We start from the raw sequence: 15,698 nt of genomic DNA, 5'->3' as shown, positions 1-15,698 counted from the left end.
AGGCTTTTGCCTCTGTTTGTCAACATTCACTCAACAATTTATTTTTGTGCTTTTCACATTATAGATAGGAGAAACACGGGAGACTTAGGAGAAATAATAAATTACTGCGAACCTTTCATTCAAATAATTATTTAAGCTTCATTTATAGCTCTGGATATTAGCAATGCTGTTGTAATTAGAGCTAAGCAAACAATAGTGACAAAGTATTCAGGAGCATCTTAAAATACCTTATCCTGGAGACAGCAAAAAGCCAAGCTCACGCATATGTCAGTGTTCACTGAGAAAACTCTCTTTTAATATATTCATCATTTCAAAATGCTTCCAGTTTTAATAATTTGATATTTTTAATCAGTATTTTTATTAGAATCAGCTGAAACTTCCAAATGAGAAGTTCCTATAAATAGGGAGCCAAGAGAGTTTCCATTTTGAAAGTGTCTGATGGGATTTTCTATCTATTTTGAAAGTTTACAACGTCTTTTTCCAAGTTGAAAAATATGTCTAACCCAACTTTTTTTTCCTGCTAAGAGACAAAAGTTTAGACAATTCAGCATTGTAGATATAAGGTAGTAGTAACACCATCTGCCACCTATAAGGTAGGAATAACACCATCTGCCACGATAGCACCTCTTGTAAGTAGAGGTGCCTTGGTCACATCTCTCTTTTTCCGGAGAAACTCAGTAAGTCCTGAGAAGAAAAAAAAAAGAATAATAGGAGAATGCTTTTTTTCCCAGCAATTGCCTCGACAAGCTGAATTGCACTAGAAGTCATTGTGTAGTAAGAAAGCTGTTGCATAACCTCTGGTAATAAGTCTGACTTCGGCAGAGCTACTGCTGAAGTTTAGGTAACCACCTTTTCTATCTCTGGCCAGACTTACTGTCCACAGGACTTGGAGGCTCAGCATTTTCTTTTTTGTCCAAGAAGCTACTCTTCTGACCTACCTTTTACAATGTCTATTTTAAACCAGAAGTAGGCTTTATTTCACCTGGTACTGCAGCAATTTCCCTGAGAAGGGTGCTCTTTCTGCACATTCAGCTGCTGACCCCTCTGTCCAGAAAAGAGCTCAAAGCAGCAGAGATTGACAGTGAGAGGAGGAGAGATGCTGTAGGCTGCAGAGAGGGGCTGGAGACTCTGAGACCCTCCAACTTCCAATACAGAAGTGTGTGTTCATGAGACAGAGAGAAACACTCCTTAAAATAATGTACTGTAGTATTTTAAACCCAGCTATAAATAGATGGTTTTGTTCTACCATTTCTGTTCCTGTTTCTGCACAGGGCTTCACTTTCAATTTTCTGACAATATAGCATTATTCCATTCTACTGGGGGAAAAATTGAAGATGTATTTATTCCAATAAAATGTGACTTGATTTTTCTTCTAAAACTACTGCTCCTATTGAAAATATGATGTGTGATTCCTTAACTGAGCATGAAAAACTTGATTTCAAACAAGTGGTGGAGCAATCAGAAGGCGGCCTGGTATGACATTTGCAAAATTGTGGTGTATTAGCTTTACCAGACCCTTTAGGCCAGTATCTGATTAATTTAAAAGAAAAATGAGCCACATTCTATGTCCTAGAAGCCAGATAATTCGATATTGGTTGCAGGAAGCAGGATTTACTTGTTTAAAAATATGTTCACAGAATAATGATCTCCCACAATGACACACACTAAAGTGAAGATAAGGAGGAGAAAACAAAGACAGATGAAGCAGTAAAAATCCTGTTCGCAGTGGGCCGGTCTTGCTAAAATTACTCAGGAAAAATGTCCACTGAAGCACCCCATACCTCCTCACATTGAAAAGTCACTTGTGTGTCTGTGAAAGGAAGTCTCTTCTGTGACAACCTTCCACCCTTAGACAGGAGAAAAAAGGGATTTGGCAGCTCCCATTCCCCTGTTCCACAGGTCCTCCCTGATGGAGAGGTAGACACGAAATCTGCTGGAAGAGAGGGATTACATGGGAAACCCATGAGATGAAAATAAGGAGAAACCAAAAGATGAGGGGTAATGGGTACAAGTTACTCCTGGGGAGATCCTGATTGGACATGAGAAGAAAATTGTTCACTATGAGAACAGTCAGATGTTGGAACAATCTCCCCAGGGAAGTGGTTGATTCCCCAACACTGGACAATCTTAAGACTCAGCTTGACAATGTGCTGGGCTGTCTCATCTAAAATGTGTCTCTACTTAGAAAGGTTGGACCAGATGATCCTTGAGGTCCCTTCCAACCTGGCATTCTATGATTCTATGATTCTAAATCATAGTTATTTCTCCTCTGCTGTTGCCTCTTTCCTGCTATAGAATCTCCTTTGCCAAAAAATAACATGTTTAATTTAGGGTCTGCTGACCAAGTGAACCTGGTGCTTAGTTCTCTGATAGAAGAAACATACCCTACTCCTGCAATGCACCCATGGGGGCTTCATGCCGAAAGAAGTCATGCTAAGAAGCCCATGTCTATGGCTCACATCCATCTATATAATGTACATGCTGCTCCTTTCCACATTTACCTGGGAGGATGGGTTGTAAGCCTTGGAAAAGTAGACACTTGAGGACTCAGACAATCTGATCTGAATCCCTGGATGAGTAATCTTGGGGTAAAATGAAGTACTTCTTTTAGGAATGTAGCTCTTAATGGTGAGGCTACTCTCTGTGCTTTTCTAGTGTATAGGTACCTCTTTGAAAATGTCCTTCTTTACAGTTTTTGCCATTTTTTATTTGTTAAGAATATTTTGTGAATTACAGAAGGGTGTTCACTTTTCCTGACCTTTTAAATATGTTTTGATAAACAACTTGGATAAACTTTCCAAGCTGTTTCTTCTATACATGTTGAAAACTTGCACAGACATGCAGGAGACAGTCAGGTGATGTATAGAATACTGAAAGGTTAAATGGCAGGTGTGCAAAACACTTCTGTAGTTTGCAGAACATACGAGAGACAATTATACATTGCTGTTATTACAAGAAGGAAAGGAGAACAGACAAATACTCTCACGATCCAGCTGTCTGTATTCTTACTGTGAGGATGACTCATCTGCAGTCATTTTTCTAGTATTAAACTCTGAACATTTTTATTCTTTGTGATCTAGGCAGTTGATGACTTTTATTCCTGCATGCAGAAACAAATTTCTTTTTCCTCTCTGTGTTTCCTACATCAATAAAGAAATCTAAATACAGCAACTTCAAGTGAAGCTGCACTGCCAGGAGCTAGTGGACAAGCACTGACACAACTACAATTAGATAAATGTGAATTGCTTTGCAGCACCTGAATCCTAAGGGATAGAAGCTTACAAAAAAATTGGAGCACGGCACTTTTCTAATCATAACCCTTAGCAAGATCCAGTTCAGAAATCAACCAGCATGAAGAAAGCACCATGAGGTGCTCTCTCCAGTTGATGACATAGGCTGGCTTTGTACTGGTTGCCAAGGATTGCCTCTTGCTGTCATAGTGATGGCAAGCACACGAGACAGATTCCTGTCATTACTATGTAATGCTTTTGTTTCTCCAAGCCTGTCCCTGCCATGCGATGAAGCTCCTTAATACTGAGAGTGCCTCGTGGGACTCACACTGGGAGAAAATTTTCAGATGTGCTCAAGCGTCTGGCAGATGGAGGATAAGAAGGCACGTCAATCTGTAGTGTACCCACCAACCCACAGCAAGGGGCTTCACAGCTGAACTGTGCACTTCTCAAAGGAGTAGCACGGTCACTGGCAAAGTATTCTCCTCATTATTTACCTCCTTTCTCAAACATTTCTGAGTGCGCTGAACAGCACAGACTCCAGCCAGGTGCTTTTTGCACTCTGTCAATGACCCTCCTGTCTGCATGGTAAAAACTGGTAATGAACAAATGCACAGGCCTTTCCTTTTAACACAGTAGAGTTAATTTTTTAAGAGCACCTGCAGATGCGGCTGACTGAATGACTCTTGGAAATCCAAGTGGGTGGAGTCTATCTGCACCAACCTTGTCCACACACACGAAGCCCAGAAAAGGTGAGAGACATGACATGTGCTTTACAGAGCTGGGGTGACTTTTTTAATGTTTTGCATTTATTTCCTTACATGCTGTATGAAGAAAAAAAAAAAAAGTAAATTAAGCATATTATTACTCAAGAACAATATATTGTTTGCATTCTCTAGTATGGTACATTGTGTTCACTAATTAGATTCCTATGCTAGAGACTATTAACTTGGCTGGCATAGATGTCATATTTACTGTTGGTAGCTCCTTAAATGCCCTCTAGAACTGCTGTAATTAATCCATGAAATTAATTACTATTACAATTATTTCTCCTCTCTGTGCATTTTGCTTTCTGCTAATTCAGCAGATGCATAATTCCAGCCTTTATGCCTCACTCCAAGGCTACAGAAACGTTCCAGGAAAATATTTGTTGCTGTAGCCACTCAACCACCTGTGGAATGAATAACAAAGCCAGAGTCTGCCCTTTATCACAAAGTCAACATGCCAAATCACAGCTTTTCAACCTCTTTTCTATAGAAAATGATCATGTTGCTGTAGTATCAAAATTTCAACTGCAAATAGTAAACTGTCTTTTTTTAGCCAGATTGAAGGGAGGGTGCTAGACTCTTGCAGGTGGTGCAATTAGGCAAAAAAGTCTGCTGTGAAAAAAACAGGATCACTGATGACCTAAAGCACGATCCAAAGATGAGAACACATTGGCACCTAATTGAAACCACTAATTTTTTTCTCACATGAACACTGTGTACTATAAAGTACTGAACACTACTGGGAGCAGGGGCCGGAAATGAATAATAATCCTATGTATGCTTGTACTCGGGTTCAGCTAAAGTATTCAGGTACTGGTGCTCAGGTTAAGCCAGAAGTGTGCTGAAGTGTGGGGGAAATAAGCCATGCAAAGCAGACTACGCTCCAATGTTTTGGATGATTTCCTGAAAAGAGGTGATCCCCAGCAGAAGAAACGGTTTTGCGTGCCTAGGCAAGTATTTGTGGTAGGCACAGGATGGGGAGCAACACTCTTTGTGTCCTAAAACTGGTATCTGGAACTGCACTTTCAGAGGTTCTAATCCAGTTTCCATGGGTCTACTGAGCTCTGAGAAGAGCTATTGTTGAGCTTTGAAGTGTGAAAGTGGAAGAACAGCATGTCTGGCTTAGGTGAGAGACAGCACCAAGTTATCAGTGTTTTCAGTGCTGGGACACTTTGTGGTTTGGGCAGTAGCACCATTGTGGTCAGCTGAGGAAGTTTCAAGGAAGGAAAGGCTAGAGTGCCTCTGGGTTAGGTAAGGACTTAACAGGAGCTTGTGCAGGCCTTTGATGTCTTCCTTTAAAATGCCTCAGTCCTTGTTCAGATTATCTTGTGCTTTGGATTCTTTATGAGCAGAGTCAGACATATCATCATTGGTAATGTGATTTGAAATGACTGTGGAAGAGGCGAGTATGTTTATTCTGGGTGCCTGATGCCAGAACTTAAAAGAGGAGCAGTGAGTGAGACATACCATAAAAAGGCAGAGCAGAAGCAGGAAATGCAGAATGTTGCACTCGTAAAAGAGGAACTGGTTAAAATAAGGCCTAATCCTCTCTCTGAGCCCTGAAACCAAAACTCTCAAAGTAACACAAAGGTTTCATGGAGATTTCTGTGCTAGAGATCAGGAGTTGTGTAAGCGTTTATTACCAATATATGTGAGCAACCTGCAAGAACACACACGTATCAGATTAAACCACAAAGCCCTGTGTGCTAGAAAGTTCAAAGAATCACATTAACAGATGTGTTTATTGCAGACTACATGACACAGAGTGTGCACATGGCTTAGAGAGCTTTCTTCCACTAAAGCATAAAGAAATACAAGAGGCGTTGCTTGAACTGTGCCTGGGATTTAAGCTCAGTGGTCATGTTATAAGAAATCAACAGTTTTTTGGTATTATGAATTTTAAAGGAAAAAGATTTTATGGAGGAAGTATAATTAATGGGTGGTATAGTAATGAAGATGCTCCTTGAGTTAAAAACCACTAACTGGGGTACTGGCCTGGTAGAATATAAGTAACAGTTTATCCTTTAAATGGAAAATACACAGAGCTTAACAAAATTATAAGTTAACTGCAAACACCTCCAGGCCAGCTCGACTCCGGCTGTCCTGATCTGCTCACATACAAAACCCTCTGACCTATTTATCCCCTCTCTGCCTTTACTCTTTATATGTTGGCAGAATTACTCTTCAGGATGATTTCTGACTAGGGGTGATATGTTCATGCACTTCATCACAGCATGACTGGAAAACTTCACTCAGCAGCTGAAGACAGAAGCTTTTTCTCAGAAACATGGAAATTTTAAGCCTGTGGGTTTTGGGCTTTTAGTCTGAAAGGTTTTCCTGCTTATTTTGCTTGTAGAGACAAAGCTGTCCCGAGCAACTAGATTTGAAATGATCCCAGTGGTGAAACTGAGACACAAACAAAGTAAGATGTCATGTACACACCAAACTTTATTGAAGTTCCAGAATAAAGGTCATTGAGGTGGATACGGCAGAGAGAAAGACAGACAGGAGGGGAGAAAGCAGAAATACTGAGAATTGCAAGAGATAGGATAGTTACTACGATGGATTCAGCAGCGTCCCAGAGGTCCGGTTGCTGCAGTCAGTGGGGAAGATCCTTCCTGTGGCACAGCCCTTTCAGAGTCACTGTCCCCGTCCATTCTCCACCTCTTCTTGGGTCAGGACTAATTTCCATTGCCTCCTCCTTTGTGATTCAGGTGGTTTTGTGCTTCGTCTCCATGACAGGTAATGTTGTGCTTTGTGTTCCTGACTCAGACAGTTTTTGTGCTTCTCAGGCTTAACAGGATCTTCACACAAGTGTCGTTAACTTTGCTGTTTCTTTCCTTCATACAAGCCAAAGCAACAAGCTTGCTTATAAAGTCTGTTCAAGCCCCGAGGTTTCCTTCCTTTACACAAGCTAAAGCAATGTTTAAGAGAACAATGTTGAGCCACGGAGCAACAGCTCAGTCCTTTACAGAAGCCCAACACATACAGCCAGTATTTGAAAAAGGAAGTTGTTGTGCAGGGTGTATCTCCCATGAAGATACAACTTTGGAAGAACGAAATGGTGTGTCCCCAGCACAGAACCCAGTGCAGCTCAGCAGGCTGTGAGACAACAGGCAGTCAGACCTTTCTACCAGAAGCTGAGGCCCAGGAACACCTGCTCGCTTCCCAGCGGAAGGAAAGAGCAAGCTTAGCACCATTGCAGCATGAGAGGCAGAAAGCAAGGAAGAGCTGAGCACTGAAAAAAACCGGCATAGACCAAGGAGGCATTTCAGCACCTGGGGCATTGCCTGCCATCTCCCCCACCCTTCCCCCTCCCAGGGCTCCATCTCCAACTTGGCAGACCCTCGCCCTTGTGGTGCACAGGTGAGACCTGCAGGAGCTAGCTCTGAGGGGTAGCAGCACCAAGGGGAGCCTCTCAGCTCTTCCCAGCCAGCTTCATGTTCTCCCTGTGGAAAAGCCAAGCCAGTTATTGCCAGCAAATAGCAAGAGTGGGCATCTACATGCTGCACCCTCCCACTGGTCTTCTCAGCATGGGATTAGATCCCTACATAAAATCACAGAATGGTTTGGACCTTAAAAATATTCTAGTTCAAACCTCTCTGCATGGGCAGGGACACTTTCCACTAGACCAGGTTGCTCAAAAGCCCCATCCAGCGTGGCCTTGAACTCTTCCAGGGAGGGGGCATCCACAGGGCAACCTGTTCCAGGGCTTCACCACCCTCACACAAAATAATTTCTTCCTAACATCTAACCTAAAAGTACATTCTTTCAGCTTAAGACCATTTCCCTTCGTCATACCACTACATGCCCTTGTAAAAAAAGCCTCTCCCCATCTTTCCTGTAGCCCCTTCAGGCACTGGAAGGCTGCTATGAGGTCTCTCTGGAGCCTTCTCTTCTCCAGGCTGAACAGCCCCAACTCTCTCAGCCTGTCTTCATAGCAGAGGTCCTCCAGGTCTCTCATCATCTTCGTGGCCCTCCTCTGGACCCTCTCCAACAGCTCCATGTCCTTCTTGTGTTGGGTACTCCTGGGCACAGAAGTCCAGGTGGGGTCTCACGAGAGTGGACAATCCCCTCTCTCCACCTGCCGGCCAGGCCTCTTTTGACGCAGCCCAGCACACAGCCGGCTTTCTGGGCTGCAAGCGCACGTTGCCAGCTCCTGCCGAGCTTCTCATCAACCAACACCCCCGAGCCTTTTTCCTCAAGGCAGTTCTCAACCCCTTCTCCCCCCAGCCTGTATTTCTGCCCTGCCCCACGTACAGAGACCTTGCGCTCGGCCTTGTCGAACTCCATATACACCTATATCCGCATGCAGACGTTTAAGCGTGCAGCCCACAGACCCGTGCCGCCAGCCGGTCGGTCCCGCAGCCCCCGCCGCCCGCCAGGCACGCACAGCCCCGCGGGGCCGCCCCGCCCTAACGGCCGCCGCCACCAACGGCCGCCGCCACCAACGGCCGCCGCCACCAACGGCCGCCGCCACCAACGGCCGCCGGGCGGGGCGGGGCGGGGCGGGGCGGGCTGTCCCTCGGAGGCCGCCGTGGCGGTCAGGTGAGCGGCATCACATGACGCGGGCGGCTGCGGAGCGGCTGTAACGGAGCGCGGCGGCGGCGGCGCGGCCTTCGGGGGCGCGGGCTGCCCGGGGGGGCCGTCAGCCTTCCTCCCGCCTCCCGCGGCCTTCCTCCCGCCTCCCGCGGCCTTCCTCCCGCCTCCCGCGGCCCTCACCCGCTGGCCGTGCCCCTGCGGTGAGTGGGAGCTGCCCCGGGCGGGTTGGGGGCCCCCGGGGCGGGGGGCGAGCCGCTGCAGGGCCGCTCAGGGGGGTTGTGGCGGGCCCGGGGTGGTGTGACACGCTCCTGGCGCCGCGACTTCCTCGGCGTTTTGGGCGCTCGCAGGCGTGTCGGGAGGCGGCCGGGCGTGCGGGCCTGTGCAGGAAGGGGTAGGGGAACAGCCAAGGGCCGTCCTCCCCCCCTCTCTTTTGCCCCAGGCTCCTCGGCCTTTCGTCTGGCTTGCGCAGCCTGCGTTCTCCCGTCACCGCTGCTGCCGACCCTCCCCGCCTCCGCGCCTGGCTGGGTCCCCTGAGTGCTAGGAAACGTTCGGTGGTCGTTGAAGGCCACAGTGTTTGTGGGTGACTGCCCGCAGAAGTAGGTTCAAAGGGAGGACAGTGCTGCTCCGTTTGTTCAGGGTAGTTCCTCTTTCTTTTTTTTTTTTTTTTTCCCCCTCTTGTTTGAGTCGTATTTGCTTTCAGTCACACAAATGAGGTATGCTTGTTAGGGTTGGGGCAGAAAGTGCCGGTTTGCTCTTGCTTGCTTCTGTAAAGGGAGCCAGAAAAGTCCAGGAAAAGGCTGTGTGGAGAGGCTGGATGCAGTTTAGGTTGTAAGGAGTTCCTCCTCTGGCTGAATCTCAAGCCTCTGCAAACACGCTCTTTGTTTTGGCATCAGTGCCAGGTGCAGATTAAACCTTAAAGGAAGGAGAAAGGAGAAGTGGTGAAGGTCACTGTCAACAGTAATACAGTGTGTCCTGATGAAGAGTTTCTGTTAAGTTTTATTTTGCAGTTTTCTTCCTGGATAATGATGGTTTGAATTTTCTAGTTAGTCTGGGTAATGTGGTTTTTAATTTACACAGCTTGGGCTTCTTTTCTGAAGTTGTAGATAATGGGTTTCTAATGCCTGAACAAAATCAGTCCTAATATATGAGGGTGTTGGGAGGTATGCACTGAATTTTAAACGTTATAATCAGTCCTGATTTGGAAGGAAGGCAGCTTCTGTTATGTGTGGAGCTACTTGGGCTTTGCAGTAAAGCAGTCTTTATTCAAATAACTTTATCTGACTGCTTGAAAATTTACAAGACTGGAAGTTTTTTTAGTAATATCTTTGATTTTAGCAGACTCTTTCCTGGTTACACTTTAGAGTATAGGTATAACTTTTTTGTTTGTTTCAAGGAAGTCACATTTTAGATGCTGTATAAAACTGATTTCTCAGAAAGTAGAGTGCTGTTTTAGGGAATGTGACAGCTGAAACCAGGTTTTCCTTTTCTTTTCCTTTAAAATTTTGGACAGATACTCCGTTCTTTATTAAGAAGTCTCAAATCTGACTTGCATTTGTAGGTACATTTTAATTATCAGTTAAGATGGATATCCGAGGTGCTGTAGATGCTGCTGTCCCAACAAACATCATTGCTGCAAAAGCTGCTGAAGTTCGGGCAAACAAAGTAAACTGGCAGTCATATCTCCAGTAAGTAAAAGCTTTCCACAATTTATTTTGTTTCTTTCCCCCCCTGCCCCTTAAGTATTGGACTTTTTGAGATTTTGGGTTTCACTGGAACATTAGGTTACAATGAGGAACATTCCGTCTTGGGCCCGTGTTGGAAAAAGCCTACATTAAGTGGAAGTGGTTGGGGAATATTTTCTTATGACTTATTGCCAGAAAGGGAACTCTACTTTTGTCAACTGAATGCTATCATAACAAATAATATACATTTACACAAAAGTGTGATGAAACTTACCATTTTTTTTCTCACCCTTCAAACACCAGTCTTAGTTCTAGCCATATTGGGTGAGTATTGAAGTAAGAAAAGGTTACAGTAAGAGTTATCCCATATATAGGTAAGTTCTCTCCATAGCTGAAGTGCCTTTTGAGTGAATACAAATTATACTAGCAAAACTGGACTGATAGTTGAGGAACATAAGCTGTACCTCAACAGAAGGAAGAATAACTCTGTAGAGCAGTTGAAACCTGTGAATCAGGGACTAGGCTGAAACAAACACTTCAGTGTGGGCAGAGCTGTGCTACTGTTTCAGATAAGCTCAGTTTACTTTTGAAAGTACACAATGGCATTCGGAGTAGCGGGAGGAATATTGTCCAGAGAGCATACAGGGACAAGCTGAGGAGGAAAATAGATTTGTACGTGAGGTAAGGAAAAGGGAGAAGGAACAGACTTCACTAGTCTTCTCTGCTCTGAAGTGAAATGCAGGATTCTTGTATCCTTACATTCCTCATGACAGGTATCTTAGAAGAATATTGGCGAAGTGTAAGTTAGTATTATCTCTTGAGGGTTCATATATAATAGCAAATTACTTCAGTGTTCATCACTTTGTAATCAAAGTGGGAGAAATCTTCATGATTCTAAAGGTACAAGCCATGCTGATAATGCTTTGTGATTGTCACACCACTTTTCAAAAGATAGGGGATCTTTTTCAGATAGCTGTGGTACATAGATGCATGTTGTATAAGGTTAAAGCAAGGTTGCGAAGCTGCACATGCAAGCTGAGAAATGCTAACAGAGTAGAATCTCATTAATGACTACCTGCTTTGCCCTCTACTATGTAACTCAGTCTTGCCTGTTCCGTTCATTCAGTTGTGCTGGTTTTTTGCCTTATGTATCTGCATGGCAAACTGGATTAAGGAACTGGTCTGCTGAGGAAACTTCCTTTTCTAGGATATTTTTTCAGATGTATCAGTTCTTTGTTGAGTTTGCAGTGTGACAGTAGAATGGCTTTGCAGGCAAAAGAGTGAGGTTGGTGTCATAATTTGGCCATAGCAGCCATCAAATATTTGTCAAACAAGCTAAATGGCTTTTGCTGTTCCTGTGTGCCCTGTTATCCATCTAATCCACACTGGAAGCGTGTCTGGGGAAGCCTGGGCAGCTGTTCCTGTGCTGTCCTACTAGCAAGTTAACAGCTAGCTGACAGTTGTTCGGGGTGAAAGTGGGAGTATGTTTGCTCACTGTCAGTCTAAGTGAATATGGTCTTTTTCACTGTCTTTAGCAGTTCACGCTATAAGGCTGTTGCAATTCAGCTGTCACTTTTGTTAGTATACAGGGTGGTTCTGTTGAGCAAGGAGTTGTGTTTTGAATACATATGTAGCATTAATTGCTTGCCTGTGCTTTATGTGGTCTGCCATTCAGAATTTTCCTTTATTCTTGGGGTGTTCTCTCTCTGGTGTTGAATAAGGATGGGGGAGTTTATTTATCTGTCAGCAGATTTCTGTGTAACTTCTTTTGACCAGGTGCAGAGCTGATGGTTCTTTTTCAGATTCTAGATGTAGAATTTGACTTTGTTTTGTTCTGGAATCCATGAAAGAAAAATGTACTAGTTACTTCCTTTCTTTGAAGGGTTTATCCAGGGTTTAGAGGCTACTGTAGTGCATCTGGCAAGTGTTTGTGATCCTATTTTGAGACTGTTCAGTATCTGGTGCCCTCTGTATATTAATGACAGTGTGTCCTGTTTATTATTGCTCTGAAATAAATGTAGTCTTTGTGTCTTTTATTTACTGGTAACAGCCTGGCTGTTTGGCTAAGGTGGCTTCAAGGATGAACTCAAGTGGTGCCAGAGGTATTGTGGAGCATCATGAAGATAACTGTAGTTCGTTGACTGAGGATTTATGGAAAATATCAGCAGAAGTTCTGGTGAAGAGGAAATAAAATTACACTTGGTTTCAGACATGTCCCTTTTACAACAGGCAGGATTAGATGTGATGGTGTTTTTGAGGCTGGTGCTTTAAGGGTAAGTCAGTTAAGGGTTATTCAGTTAGTGTTAACTCATTTCTGGAATGAGTGAAAACTGCTTCTGAGGCACCTGTTAGAGGCAGGTCAGAATGGTTTGTTCTGGTCTGCAAAATAGAAGGAAGATGGGGTGTTAACAATTTTGAAGGACATTTCTCTTGGTTTTGAGCTCCTGTTTTGACAGTCTGTGCATTAGTGTGGTAAGCTTGCATGGAAATACACGAAGTAGTATTTATGTAGTTGGAGTCGAAGAACTTCACAAGAAACTCTCGAGTTTGGTTGTTTGGGTTTTTTTTTCCTTTCTTTTTTTAATCTGGCTGTGACACTCATTTCTGTATAAAGTTTATTTAAAGACTGCATCAGTTGCAATGGCATTGGAGTCTGGGTCACACAGGAAGGCAATCTGAAGTTTTATTTTCCTCTCTGTTTTTCAGTACAAAAATAAAATGGCTTACTAATAGTTGGGCAGACTGTAGTAGCTTGAATTCTCTTCTAGAGTCAGTTCAAGCTAAAGATTAACTGGCATATTGTTTATTCAGTCTCTGAAGGTTATAAGTGTAAGCTAAATGTCAAATTATGCTAACACACAACTGCTGATTTTTGATGTTTTCTGTATATACTCATGGCACGAAAGTGAAATATTTAGGTATGACAAGCATATATATTACCAGTTTGCCACTGTGCTCACTCCTGACTTCAAAATGAGGCTGTGGAAAAAGTTTTTAATGCTAAAATGTACACTTTCTTTGTATTGAATTCCAGTGTTTTCTGGCACTGATGGAGAAGAAAAGTAGCAAAGCTTTCAACAGTGGGAGGTGATGTGTAGATCTGCCTACCTTCTGAAAACTAAGTGTAGTTGAGGCTGTTAGTTCTGTACCAACTTTTCTGCCTCTGGATCTTGAGACTTGTAGTAGTTTAGATGAGTCCATGCTTGCATTTTTGTTGTGTACTGTGTGGTTGCTTTCCATGTTTGCCTCAGGCTCTCAGAACCCCTTTGGAGGGTGTTAGCTTGCTTGAAGCAACTTTGGTTTTGCTTTCTAGGGATAATAAACGAGTTCTGTGGAAAAATGAACATGTTTCAGAGTTTAACTTGCGTCTTACTGCACTGTAGGTTTTCTAGGTACACAGCATTTGACAATACTTCATATTTGATCAGGTGAGATATCTGATGACTAATTTGTGCTTGGCTTTGCAGGTGTCTTCAAATGCTTTACAGATATCTTTTTGAGTTCTGGTGTTAAAATATCCATTTTATTTTCCTGGAGGTGGGGGTACCTTCTAACGCGGGTTAAGATCTTGAACTTCAAAATAAATCTTGTCTTAGAAGAAGGACAGAAGCTTCCTAACTTGGGATGTGTGTAATATTTTTTTAATGTAATTTCTTTTTAAAATTTGATCTTGTATTGCAGACTTATTTTAATTTTGTAATGTTAAAACTGTTGAGCAGTTGAATCAAATTAATGTCTTTATGTACATGCAAAATATTGTAGATAGCTGGATAAAATAAATTATGCCTTGACATGATGGTTTCATATTTGCTGCAGATGCTGTGGATTTATTTAAAAAAAACCAACAAGCCACAACAAATGCCTCAAAAAAAAAAAAAAAAGACACAACCAACCAAAAAAAATCCTAACCTCCATAATGACTTTGCTAATTCATTCAATCAAAAAAAGGAACAAGAGCTGCTGGAGGAAATGCATAATAAAAGGAACGAATCACAAGTTTGTGACTCAGCTTGAGAGGCCAAGAGGTTTTAAAAATGATCATCTTACAAATTACTGCTTTCTAAAGCTTAAACAGCTCCAGTTTACTCTCCTGTAGCTAGTGCCCTCAAAAGCAGGCCTTAGTAGCTTTAACACATGATTGCAGGACTCTGAGTCTAAGCATGAAATACCCACACAGCTGAAGCTTAGTCAAGATGACTTTCATCTGTTGACAAAAGATGGTGTAGACACATCCTGGAAAATAAGGAATTAAATGGCTGTTAGGAAGAAGGGTGTAGGAAAGCTTTGGTTACGTGCATTGTTTGCTTAACAGTGCTGGGGAATTCCTGTCTCTTTGGAAAGGAGATGAAAAAAATGTGATAGTAGCATCATGGTAGGTGGTAACAGCTGTCTGAGGCTGTTCTGCATTTTTCATGTTTCCTTTTTTGCACTGTTTAGTGCTGTTAACTAAGTAATCAGTTATAGATCAGTTTTAAAATGAGATGAATGGAAATGAATGCATTTGAAATTACTAAAACTATTAATTGGATTTGTGAGATCCCTGATAAAATACTCATAACTTGCTTACAAAGCTGTCAGATCCCTTAGACTGTTTTGTATGGATTGGCAAGTGTCGTTTTGAAGGGCACTTACAAAGCAGTAAATGTAAACCCTAACTTCTTTTCCTTTCAAGGCAACATCAATCCCCACACCTTTTTTTTTTTTTTTCTTGTGTTGTTGTATTTCAGTTCTTAAAGCTATTTCCAGTGACCACTACCTTCAGTCTGTGAAAGTTTTAGAATTAATTAGAGATTTCTGTTGAACAGAGACAAGGCACAGGGAAAACTTTAGAGAGATTATTCGGTCTTTAGTTCTAAATTCTGTGTACATGAGACTTTTTGCAGAAAGAAGCTCTTTATATTGTACTGTGGGATGTGAGGTTGGTGAAGTGATGCTGTCCAGATGTTAAATTAAAGAAGGTAGGGGTTTTTTTGTGGGTTGACCTTGGCTAGCTGCCAGGAGCCAACCGGGCTGCTGTATTACTCCTCCTTCATCAGAAGGACAGGGGAAGAAATATGACTAAAAGTTACTGAATCAAAATAAGGACAGAGAAGTAACTTGCCAATTACCATCACAGGTAATACATGCCGTATTTGGGGAAATTAAATAAGTTTATTGCCAATTACACTGAGTAGGATAATGAGAAATACGAACAAATCTAAAAAACATTTCCTCCCTACCCCTCCCTTCTTTCCAGGCTCAGCTTCACTCCTGACTTCTCTGCCTTCTCACCCTGAGTGAGAAGGACAGCAGGGAGACAGGGAATGGGAATTGTGTTCAGTTCATAATACTTTGTTTCTGCTACTCCTTCCTTCTCATGCTCCCCTCTTGGTCCAGCACAGAGTCCCTCCCACAGGTTACAGTCCTTCAGGAATGGTATAGATCCCTGTATGGGGTCACAGAACCTGCAAGAAAATCTGCTTCAGCATGAGCTCCTC

The 15,698-nt window shown here is 42.9% G+C and overlaps 1 protein-coding gene and 1 long non-coding RNA gene across 2 annotated transcripts in view; one reads left to right on the top strand and one right to left on the bottom strand.

Annotated features, from left to right (window-relative positions):
* Positions 1-6,427: 6,427 nt before the first annotated feature.
* On the bottom strand, positions 6,428-8,467 carry LOC127380976 (uncharacterized). Its single transcript, XR_007888622.1, has 2 exons — positions 8,264-8,467; positions 6,428-7,446 (listed from the first exon to the last, which is right to left on the bottom strand). It is a non-coding gene; the product is annotated as an uncharacterized LOC127380976 (long non-coding RNA).
* Positions 8,468-8,571: 104 nt separating this feature from the next.
* Positions 8,572-15,698, top strand: part of ATP6V1H (ATPase H+ transporting V1 subunit H) — a 44,744-nt gene continuing 37,617 nt past the window's right edge. Inside the window, exons 1-2 of the mRNA XM_051610135.1 lie at positions 8,572-8,739; positions 10,098-10,224. Of these exons, the coding sequence (XP_051466095.1) occupies positions 10,121-10,224 (104 nt within the window). The 5' untranslated portion in view covers positions 8,572-8,739; positions 10,098-10,120. The remainder of the gene's footprint in view (positions 8,740-10,097; positions 10,225-15,698) is intronic.

Source organism: Apus apus, chromosome 2 (genome assembly GCF_020740795.1).
Source record: "Apus apus isolate bApuApu2 chromosome 2, bApuApu2.pri.cur, whole genome shotgun sequence".
Taxonomy (NCBI): Eukaryota; Metazoa; Chordata; class Aves; order Apodiformes; family Apodidae; genus Apus; species Apus apus.
Note: the sequence above shows the minus strand (reverse complement) of the source record. Positions and strands in the feature narration are given on the sequence as shown.